The sequence below is a fragment of the Betta splendens genome, chromosome 2 (assembly GCF_900634795.4).
Source record: "Betta splendens chromosome 2, fBetSpl5.4, whole genome shotgun sequence".
Taxonomy (NCBI): domain Eukaryota; kingdom Metazoa; phylum Chordata; class Actinopteri; order Anabantiformes; family Osphronemidae; genus Betta; species Betta splendens.
In genome coordinates, this window is record NC_040882.2 from 15,964,572 (window position 1) to 15,976,347 (window position 11,776).

The window sequence follows — 11,776 nt, forward strand, 5'->3', positions numbered from 1 at the left end:
CAAAATAAATAAAAACTACATGTAAAACAAAACAGTTCAAATCAGACTCTTTTTAAAGAGCTCAGTGATGAAACTAAACTACTGTAACTAGATTTATCACCGTACACATCGCCACTGTGGGCTGAGAAGTGTTTTAAATAACCTGGCAAATCATTAGGTCTTAAACATCCCATCCCTGATTCAATACCATAAAGCTTTAACTGAATTTTAGATCTAAACATTAAGTGTGTGTGAATGTGTAGATGGCCATGCCAGACACACAACAGAAGTGTAAATAGCGACACTGATTTATTCACTTGGAAGTGAAGGTTTTGACCCGTATCCAGGAATCATGAGTCAAACCACTAACCTTCACCAGTGTAGCTGCATTTTACTGAAACACAAACACACCAGAAAAGATCTGTGGTCAAGAGGACAGACAGCAAAACACTGAAAGGGGGAAATACTGTAATTACAGGTACCACATCATAAACAATCACACATTTTTCATCTATATTTTTATTCTATATAAACTTGTTTTATATTATTTAAAAAAAAATCCAATCCATGACATCACTGCTACTTCACTATTTAGAGACAGCTCTCAGACTAGATCTCACCGCTCATGGTCCCATTGTGTTACACGTTAAAGAATTAATTACAGTGTAATCCACTTAAAATCAAACAGCTTTCTGGTTCAGAAAGTCAACACTGTTTGGTCTTGGTACTTATTTAGCTGATGATGAACAGCTGGGACTTAGGACTAGCTAGCAGTAGTTTACATGCGAGCATTGTGAGGGACAAGCCAAGACATCAGACTAAGGTTATGTTCATTTATATATCAGCAGTGCATTAGCTTGGCTCAACCCTCCCTGTTTGTTTTGCCATCGAACTCAGGCAGAAGGTGGTGCTGTTCTCTGCAGCACAGGACGGAATGACAGTGCTTGATCCCAGAATTTTGAGGCCTCATTTAAGTTTTAGGTTTTTCAGTTGACTTTGTTACTACGAAATTCACTCATGTCTTGGTATGACATCTAAAGAAAAGTAGGGTGGAATTACACAATGTTCACATGTATCCATAACCGTTTCAACCGTTTCCCATAAATATAACCCTCAATCAAAAAATTATTATCAATTGCTCAAAGATTTTCCAAACATTTCAACACACTTTTGCAAACATTGACTCATTAGGAGGAATCAAATGACAGCAGGAGCCTGGACCCTCACCACAGCAGCTGTCAATCATAAAGCCCATCAACAGTCAAGTTTCCAGCAGGTGCAGTGATTTCACTATTTCACGCTTCACTTTGTTCTTTCAAGTTTCAAAGACACTGATTTGGCGTGTCTACCATTGGATGCAAAAAGAAAAGTGTTGCTCTCCAGCAGGTCGTTAGCCGCGGCATTCGCCTACTCTCTCTTCTTTTTCTTCCTCTTCTTACGTTCTGGGGAGCTGTTCCAGTAGTAGAGGACCTGTAGAGCAATGATGCCGTTGCAGGCAGATGATATGACGTAGGTGAGCGCCATCAGTGAGTCTCCAGTTTCCTGTCAGGGGACAATACAGCTGTTAGAAGAAAGATAATCAAAAACAACCTGATGGTGTTACTGACGTAGGTGTTTAGTTAACATTTGTACTGGCATCTGTAGAAAAAATATTTGCCTGGAAATTAAATCTTAACATTTTAATTGAAGGTCTTTTACAGACTAGAAAATACCTCTGCTATAGACATTTTTAATACACATTTAGAGATTTTTGAGATGATCTGGTCACTTTAGGTTCTTGGCGATTCTTTAATTTCTTATTCTTCTGGAAGTTTGTAAGTTAATGTGCAAGTGCTCAGAACATATGACAATGTACAGACAACAACAACATTAATCCTGCATAGATACTAATGCCTTCTAAGGCCAATATCACAGACACACACACATGGGACATACCTGGAGTGATGTAAAGATGCGGGCAAGAGATCCAGCAAACAGCAGGAAAACAGAGATGGCAGAGAGCTGGCCTGTGTGTCCGTTACGGAAATTGGTGGCTGCCTGGATCAGCTGAAATAATCACACACATTGTTAGTCTCTTCTGTGTCTGACTGCTGTAATTATAGGACAGTGAATCAGTGAGGTACATCTGGTTGGGACAACATGTGACCCTGTGAGGGGTTTAAAATATAAGTTTTGTCGAAACCTGACAAGGAAAAATGTAAATGTTTTACTTCCAACAGTCAATAACACACAACAATATTTTATCTGCAAACGTTTGCATGTTATTACAATACATTTGCCTACCCTGCCAATGATGATGGCTGGCATGTTAGACGCCTGCATGGTGGTAACCACTGACAGGGGAGTGACTGGAGACAGCAGAAGGACGACCAGGGAAAAATACACAACCAGAAACAGAAGCCCTGGAAGAGAAGACGCTATGTCAGACTCAACACGGCTTTTACTTTCGTCTTTCACGCAACGATAAAGCGGTTGTACCATTTCATCACATTAGAATTTAATAAGGTTTAGGTTCATCATACTTGGCCTTAAAACTGTAAAGGTTGCCATTCTGGGATTTTATTGCATGATAGCGCTTCAAACGATCGTGTTGGCGGGTGTGCTTTCGGCTGTACCTCTTCCGGTTCTTTTTCCGTAGTGCTGAATGAGGAAGCCGATGGTGACCGTTTGCAGCATGAGGAAGAGGGCCTCACCCCAGGCACTGAGGATGTATTCAAATGTTACTCAATTTATTACTTAAGGCTTGAAGATCATGACATTGTGCATTGCACTGGTGACAGTGAGTAGAACATGGTCAGACCTAAACGGAAACTTGTTGGCGATGCTGTAGGCCATTGTTCCTGTGATGGCCAGCAGCTCCAGCAGCACAGAATTGAAGCTCAAACCCTCAGCGCTCTTAGCGCCCATCAGTTTTAAGATCTGGGGCAGTTTCACTGTGAACAAGCAGATAAACAGACAAAGAGTCTGTAAAGCTGTAGGTGCAAAGCTGTCAATATGTTCTGAACTGTTTAAAGTTGGCTGGCTCTCAATAATAACATCTCAGTGCTCAGGTGTATGGAAACAGAAGCAGAGTTATGAAGCTTTACCCATCACTGATCCCAGGATGATGCCGATGCCCAGGCCTTTGCTCAGTACAATCTTCAGACATGGTACTGTTAAAAACATACAACATCAAAACACACATTGGCTGTCAGTTACTGATCACCTGACAGACGACACAATACAACAGACTAACTAAAGCACAGTTATCCCAACTAAGGCCATTGAAATCCTGTCTGCCATTAACACATAGTGGGCAGTAAAGAGTGGCAGCCTGTGAATGAACTGTACAACATCTGAATACAATGCAATTATGTAAAACACGGGAATCGACTGGGCTTAATTAATTCAGCAGACTGAAGTCTCATCCATACAAACTCATCGCACCGCTAGCACAGAGAAACACCTTACGGCATGACACTGCTTCGGCTGGTGTTCAGCTAAAACGGGCCTTACCGTCCAGGAAGTTGAAATTGAGGAAGAACTCGTCGTAGCATGACTCTGGCATGAAATACGTTAACAGCAGACCCTTAAAAGGGTCCATAAAGGACGACCCTTGATGCACCACTGCTTTTTCCGCCATTGTCGCGATTAGATGTGACGTTGCATTCAAACGTGCATCTATGTCAAAAGTCCGACTACATCGTGTGACAATACAAAGGTTCCGGTTAGGGATATTTGTATTTTATCTCCGGTGCAGCAGGGGGCAGTGTTTAGTGTGAGTCACTCCGCTCTTCCTGTGCGCTGACATGATGGAAGCTGACGGTACGTTGGTCTCAGGTCCGTTTCAGAAAGTCCCTCTGTCTCAGCTGGACTTCAGTGGTCAGCCATACTCCGTGTCCGTCCTGAAAGTCGGCTACTGTCAGTCTCAGACAGACGGGACGTTTAGAGCGGACGGAACCATTACGCTCATAAACGGACCCAAGACCGTTCTGGTGGACACCGGAGGACCGTGGGACCGAGACTTCCTCCTCGTGTCTCTAAAAGACAGAGGTCTGGACCCAGGACGTGTAAACCTGGTCGTGGGGACTCACGGGCATTCAGACCACATCGGCAATTTAGGTTTATTCCCGAACTCACTGTTGATCGTCGGCTACGACGTCAGTGAGGGTGACACGTACCGACCCAACCAGCTGGCGCAAGGACAGGCTTACTTTGTAGATGAGCATGTAAGTCACCGGCGGCAGACACTGGGGTTTTAGCTGGAGACCGAAGCATCGGGTCAAAAAACACGGAAGCATTATATATGATGTATTTAGAATAATAGAAGAATAACAGAATATTTATTTTATAAATTATGCCTATAGATATGTTAGTTAATTTACATTATAACCAAAAGGTGTACAATATCACATACATTGTGTTTCTATGACATTTTAAGAAGCCTAAACCATTAAATACAGCTGCAACTCATATATCAATACAGCCTTTTGAATATATTCAAATACGTGTAGTTGCCACATGACCCAAACTAACTTATCAACTTCAAAAACACTTTTCTACTCTCCTCTCTCCCACAGATATCAGTGGTTCCCAGTCCAGGCCACACAGGACAAGACGTCAGTGTTCAGGTGAAAGGGACCTCAGAGGGCACAGTGCTTGTTGCGGGGGACTTATTTGAGTGCTGCTCGGATGAGGACAGCTGGCGGGACCTAAGTTTGAACACTGCTGTACAGGAGATCAGCCGCCAAGAAGCCCTCCGCACTGCCGATGTCATCATCCCCGGACACGGGGCTCCGTTCAGAGTCATCAGGAAACGATGAAGCAAGAGATTATGCAAAGAGACGTGATTGACAGTTACAGCTCGGCTTGATGCACAGGCTCTCGGTTACCAGGCAACCACCTGGCTCCACATGAAAGAGACCAATGATCAAAGTTCATTCACTGATCAGGATGTTTGTGCTGGTCTCGGTGTGTATCAACCTGTCTGTGTTCAACACCAACGATGACGATGGAGCACAAGCCTCCAGATTATGAAATAACCCTGCACCTCACTCAGCCGAGAACCAGCTCTGACACTGGTGATGTCTAAATTACATCAAAAATGAATATATTAAAGCGTTTAAGTGACTACGTGGTTCATCTGTCTGGAGGAGAAGTGACACCTTTCAGTTGCAATAGTTCCTCAAATGAACAGCATGGAGGAAGCTTGTAGGCTTTTATTGGTGAACAGGTCTAATTTATTGCCATTTTATGATATTATATAAAGCCCCTTTGTGCCTGGCACTACCACTTCAGTCACATGACATAAGACCTACCCACAAGCCTGAGAGAACACAGTCCTTTATTACAGCTAATCAGCACAGTAACATTTGGCTAAGGTGACTATAGAAACATCTCTTCACTCGGGGCAGCGTCAGTTCTAAAGAAGAAACAAACCGTACAAAGGATGCAGTATGTTATCTTTAGTACACAGATGTAGAACTACCATTTGCATATAGTATCCATATTTGCATATGGTTACTTGTTACATCTATTGAAGCTTTTAGGTTCTTGGGATCCTCTTTAGCAGCAGTTACCGTGAGCTACCTATTCACAGGTGATTCCAGTGTTTCTTCAGAATTATAGTTTCCCCACTTGAATGTTTTAGAAACACTAACTCAGCTGATATCAAACAGGACAGTTCTTTTGTTGATGATCTTAACATTCTGTGTTGCCCTGGAGCTGGAGCAGCTACCCACCAGTCATTGAATCGTTGGTTTGATTCCCAGCACCTCCTGATACATGTTAAACGTGTCTTTGGGCAAGGCAATGAACCCCAAGTTCTCCCTGGTGAATTAAGCTCTGTCGTTGCTGCGTCTGTCTATTACAGGGAAGAAACGTACATTAACAGTTTATCTAGGGTTTACCCGCTTAACTCAAAATTCCTGTCGTCATGGCAACTTGTCCTGTTCCAGACTCGGCGGATTAGGCCCAACTCATGATGCCCGCACCACCATGTTTTTAAAAGGGTTATCTGCTTTAAAGCCAGTGTCATCAACACAACACTTCTTGCTCAAGTCAAAATCACTTGCCATGATCTCATCAAACCGTGGAGAGGAAGCAGTGCTCCTTTTGGACAGCGGATGTGAGCGTGAGGACTGAGACGTAATCTAACGGCCTTCCACACTCCACCCCACTGAGTGAAACCCCTGACCTGAAGGTGAGGCCTTATCACTATCTTAACGTTTCACTCTAAAGTCTAAACTCCACCCATCATTATTGATTGATCTGTGGGGATTTTCGCTCATGAACTCTGAAACTGACTGATGATGTTATTTAGTGTTTAAGATGCATCAGCTGCATCTCATGGTCTTGTGGAAAAGCTTATTACAACAACTACAGTCGGGCGTCTTTGTCCTTGACCTCTCATCTCTCGCTGCGATTGCTACTTGTGGAAACAAAACTATATAATAATAATATTTTATATTTAGTTATCCCACACAGCATTAGTTAAACTTTAATGGAGTAAAGATAAGACCAGACAGTAATGGAAACCATGACTCACTGAGAGCTCTTCAGACTGGAGCAGAGCCCATCTGTGTGTGTGTGTGTGTGTGTGTGTGTGTGTGTGTGTGTGTGTGTGTGCGTGCGCGTGCGTGTGTGTTGACACTTTTAACAGCCTCTGATATGATAATTAGAGCTTGCACCATGCTATGGTGAACATGCCAGATGATGACATGTAGGTGATGACAGCATAAAGCATAATCAATCCAATGAACCCGTTTCAGGTACGACTTAATAAATTAAACCACAAGTGCAACCTGAATACGGTAATGAAACCAGGTTGAAAAATTAGTAATACCTGGCAACATGCACATAATTGGGTGTCTGTGTGTTTTTAAACTGCCTTTGACAATTATCTTCAATCAGACCAACTTTCTTCAGCACCGCATCAAACCCAAAATATAGCATTTTGAATGTTAAAAAATCTGACAAACGTTGACAGAAAACAAAGTAGGACAAAGGGACCATGGACCATGGGCGTGTTATTTAGGACATCACAGACAATCAGGATCATAAAAGCTATGATAAAGAACACGTCCTTCACTTGCGGCTCCTCCCTTCACCACCCTCTTCTCACTTCTACATTAAATAGTCGTCTGTTCCCTGTGTGTCAGAAGAAAAACTCGGATCCACTCTGAGGAGAATCGGAACCTTTCTTTTACGAAAACCCCACATCTGCCGCCATTATGTGCACAGGATCGTGCTCCAAGTTCATCGCCATTCCCCTCTACGTGCTGGCTCTGGTGTCGGTCATCTGCAACATCATTCTTTTCTTCCCCGACTTTAAAACCAGCTATGCGTCGAATGAGGGACAGCTCACTCCAGAGGTTACATACATGGGAGGCCTGATCGGAGGAGGACTCATGGTGAGCACATCTGTTTATGTTATACTTTGAGTGATTAAAGTCAGAGAACCTAATGTTTTATAACTGGACCTACAGCACTGACTCAGCTGCTCATCATCACAATCCTGTTCACCAATTTAAACTTTCATCCACAACTCACGCACAATTCAGCAAGAATGTCTAGAAACATCATCATTAATATGTCTTGTGCTTGTTCTGCTCATAGGTTCTGGTTCCTGCCATCCACATCCACCTGACCAGTGCTGACCAGTGCTGTGCCAACCGCTGCGGGGTGAGTAGGCACAGCTTGCTCTAAGTCGCTTGTACTGTTCATATTTAAGCAACGCATTAAAATCGGACACAAGTGTCACCTTCTCAAATTGTGTGTGTGCGTGTGTGTGTGTGTGTGCGTGCGTGTGTGTGCAGATGTTCCTGTCCATTGGTTTTGCAGCGGTCGGTGTTGTGGGTGGAGTGTACAGCCTCAGTGTTGCTGCCGTGGGCCTTTCTAACGGCCCAGTGTGCAACTATCGGAATGAAACCACTGGCCTCTTCCAGTGGGGAGCCCCCTTCGCTAACAGGTACGACCTTTATGGACGCGTTGTGTCATTTTGCTTTATTCAATACTGCGGCTATATTTATGATAGTATATAGCAGTATATAATAGTAATAATATTCCGGTTCTTTACAGCGAGGGCGGCTACCTGTCGAACAAGGAACAGTGGGCGTTGTGTGAAGTGCCAAAGAACGTGGTTGAGTTCAACGTGGCGCTGTTCTCCGTTCTGCTGGTGGCGGCGGCCGTGGAGCTCATCCTCTGCGCCATCCAGATGGTCAACGGCCTGTTTGGCTGCCTCTGCGGCACCTGCTCTGGCAAACAGGTAACAGGCTGGATCCTCGATCCCAAACGCAGCATGTCCGATGCGCGTCCGATGCGGGAGCCAGAGCACAGTTTGTATCGGTGGTCGTAGCGCTGCTGTGTTTCCAGTGCGTAACTTTCTCTCTGTCCTCCTACAGTAATCTGGCCTTCAGCTTGAAGAACAAATGAGAGGGATTTTCATCACCATCGGCCGTGTCATCATCGCTGGTGCTTCACTGAACCGCTTGTGTCCTCTTTGAGCCCTTGTCACCGTTATTATGAATTCTTCAGAAGGAACGACTGTGATGATGCTTGAATTTAGTTTTCTTCTCTACTTCATTGCTATAACATTACTGATCACATGCTGGAGGTGGAACTACTTGTGTTTATTGTCATTGTATGTAAATTAGTGTGTTTATAATATTTTGTAATAAAGCTCTCAACATAAAATGCAAATGCTTTGTTAGTTTACTCCTAGTTGCCGTGGCAACGTGAACCACATCTCTTAGTGCTGTTACATCCATACGTAGCAGCTGTCATACATGTGGACACTACTGACACATTTCAAACTCAGTTCTTATCATCTACTTATTGAAGAAGCCTTTGTTTGTCACCTCCAGCTCCACAAACTGTGATGAATGATTGTTCAATACTAATCAAGGACAAAATTAAATCTATGAACTACAGGATGTTTCCAAATAAAACGATACAACAGACAATATTGGAGACGTAGAAAATAGCTACGGACACTAACAATCCAGTGAATTTAATGCCTCAGCTTCTGTGTTCTGGTGCATGTCGCCACCTGGCGGAAATCAGCAGAAACTACAACACAGCTAAAGGTTGAGTCATCTCAACTGGATTTCCTCTTTTCAGTAGAAACGTTTCACCACCAATCCAGGAGGCTTCTTCAGTCTGAAGGACGTTCTCAGATCAGGCCCGGCTGCAGCACTGAGAGTTGTCCCCCCTTCTTCTGGTTCCTCTGTCAGTCCAAGCTGAATGAGGCGCTCCTCTCCATTCTGCCTCATGGACCAGTCAGAACCTCTACACACAATCTGCTCCACAGCTGTACCAGCACCAGACAAACTCAGTGTTTGATCATTTCCAGCTGTTGAGGAAAGCAGAGTGCTTCATAGACTCGCTTTAACATCAGCTCAGATACATGGTCACAACAAAGATGTTCTAATTGGTTCTAACTGCTTCTCCTGTCCTCTTACAGCTTCACTGAGAAGGCTGGACTGGATCTATGATGCTAAATGAGAGCATCATGAGCTGAACCTAACTCTCTACTGACCTCAGAGTAGTCTGGACTATTCACTAGATCGCAAAGAGGCTTCATGTCTGAATCCCCAACCTCATTCCCTCTTACCAAACCATCTCATTCTCTAAGATGAAATGGGTTGAGACCAAATAATCACAGCTGATAGACTGCAGGAATCTAATCTGATTGCAACTCCACGATCTAAATAAAGAACCAGAGATGTTGAACACATTATTAATGATGAGTCAGATATGTCCTGAACAATGTTGTTCGGTTTAAACGGAGCACTGACTTAAATGGTTATGTTGGAAACAGCTAACGAGATATTTTTCTACAGTTTCTGCAGAAATGTCCCACAGAAACAGAAATGAGTGTGGTAATTTCTGGAGACTGAATTTCAGTCCAAAAACATTACTGGCATCTACTCAATGAAATTAAACTGAACAATTTCATCACAGTGTTGGTCCAATTGCGGATGACGAGCAAAAGCTCTAAAGTCGTAGCAGTGAAGTGACCTCAGAGTCTCCAGGCGACAGTCTTAACTCTCCATGAAACCACACAGCTGCTTCACTGCTGAGTCCTGCAGACTATTGTTTCTCAGGTCCAGTCCTCTCAGATGGGACGAGTTAGACTTTAAAGCTGTCAGAGAATCACAGCTGGTCTTTATCAGACCGCAGCTCCACAATCTGAATGTAGATAAAGGAACACACACATTAAATAGATAACAATCTCTGAGATTTGTTATAGTCTGTAAAAATCTCGTTTTTGACTTTTACACAGTTCCCTCAGTGGTGGCTCAGACTTACTCTGATTTCCCCAGCAACGATAAAGCTATGTTTGAAAATCGATCTAACTGAATAACAATATTACAGACACATTTACAACACATCAAATCATCAGGGCTCACCGAGCTTTTTTGCAGTTACTCACTGCTGGGATCAGTCTCTGTCATCCCTCCTCTGACGTCTTCAGATCCAACTCATCCAGAACCTCCTCTGACATGTGCAGCATGTAGGCCAGAGCTGAGTAGTGGACTGCAGAGAGCTTATTTTCTGATAGGTTCACCGACTCCAGGAACTCTTGGATCTCCTGATAAACTGAACAATTGTTCAGACAGTGTAACATGTTGATGCTTCTGTCGGGAGAAATTTGATCACTGTTCATCTCCTTCAGGTTCTTGATGTCTCTCTGGATGATTTCTGGACTGGTTTCTGTCCGGCCCTGAAACCTTCCAAGAGTCTCTGGTTGGACAAAGAGAGGCCATGAAGGAACCAACAGGTCCAGGTGGCCATTTTGACTTTCAGGGAATTTCTCCATTGCTCTTAGAAGAAAAAAACAACGTACAGGGTTAATCTTTTCCACAGGACTTTCTCCAGCATGTTTGTCTTCCTGTTGGTGTAACAGTAAAAGATGTAGACAGCAGCCAGAACCTCCTGAACGCTCAGATGAACAAAGCAGTAGATTGTTGTCTGGAAGATACGGACCCCTGAGTGAACCAAGGCCTCTGTGACGTCTAGACCGCACTGCTCCAGGCCCAGACGTTCCCACGCCCGCCTCCCCAGCTTCAGCAGAACTTCCCTGTCAGCCTCCATCAGCTCCTGTGGACTGGTGTCATCCAGTCACCCTCGTTGTGATTGTTCTTCTTTCTATTTGGTCTGGACCAACAGGAAGCGTGAGTACAGGTCCGTCAGGGTCTTGGGCAGCTCTCCTCTCTGCTCTGCGGTCAACATGTGCTCCAGAGCTGTAGCAGTGATCCAGCAGAACACTGGGATCTGACACATGATGTGGAGGCCCACATCCACATCAGGTCACACACACTTTACCTTCAATATCAGCAGCTCCTCCACTAAATTGTCTCTTCTTCTCTGTTTCATATCAGTGTCAGCTGGATGCAGTCAAACAGTGGGAGGCAGTGGAAGCTGCCACCAACTGCTGTACTTCTACTATCAGCCACTAGATGGAGCCATAAAGCCGCAGCAACCCATCACCAGCGTTCTCAAAAACTCTAGTGTTTTCCTTTCTGCTTTAATCCTTAAGAGATCTTGGGGACATTTTGTGCCTTTTCATTACTTTCTGTTTGGATCCCAGGGCTGGCCTTGTCAGCCGTTTTGTTGCTCTCCCTCTTTCATCATGTCACACCTCTGCTTTTGGAGCACACCCAGTTCCCCTCTTCCCCTCAAGGAGAGATGAGGGTAGGAGGAGGAAACATAAGGGAAGAAAACATAATATCAAGGCTAAGACTGAGACACACAAAGCTAAATAGGACATTTCATTTAATGGGAAAATACCAGTCAGGGTTGTGTGATTTTTGTC

General features: G+C 44.0%; 3 protein-coding genes across 3 annotated transcripts; 2 read left to right on the forward strand and 1 right to left on the reverse strand.

The window, feature by feature from the left end:
- Positions 1–269: 269 nt before the first annotated feature.
- Positions 270–3,658, reverse strand: mpdu1b (mannose-P-dolichol utilization defect 1b). Its single transcript, XM_029140881.3, has 7 exons — positions 3,475–3,658; positions 3,066–3,131; positions 2,780–2,912; positions 2,595–2,680; positions 2,263–2,381; positions 1,915–2,025; positions 270–1,521 (listed from the first exon to the last, which is right to left on the reverse strand). The coding sequence occupies exons 1-7, from the start codon at positions 3,599–3,601 to the stop codon at positions 1,387–1,389; spliced, it is 777 nt and encodes a 258-aa protein (XP_028996714.1). The 5' UTR covers positions 3,602–3,658; the 3' UTR covers positions 270–1,386.
- Positions 3,659–3,725: 67 nt separating this feature from the next.
- mblac1 (metallo-beta-lactamase domain containing 1) lies at positions 3,726–5,088 on the forward strand. The gene is made up of 2 exons (XM_029140930.3): positions 3,726–4,187; positions 4,539–5,088. The coding sequence occupies exons 1-2, from the start codon at positions 3,768–3,770 to the stop codon at positions 4,779–4,781; spliced, it is 663 nt and encodes a 220-aa protein (XP_028996763.1). The 5' UTR covers positions 3,726–3,767; the 3' UTR covers positions 4,782–5,088.
- Positions 5,089–6,951: 1,863 nt separating this feature from the next.
- On the forward strand, positions 6,952–8,652 carry tm4sf21b (transmembrane 4 L six family member 21b). Its single transcript, XM_029140948.3, has 5 exons — positions 6,952–7,370; positions 7,576–7,641; positions 7,776–7,927; positions 8,038–8,224; positions 8,361–8,652. The coding sequence occupies exons 1-5, from the start codon at positions 7,191–7,193 to the stop codon at positions 8,361–8,363; spliced, it is 588 nt and encodes a 195-aa protein (XP_028996781.1). The 5' UTR covers positions 6,952–7,190; the 3' UTR covers positions 8,364–8,652.
- The last annotated feature ends 3,124 nt before the right edge of the window (positions 8,653–11,776 follow it).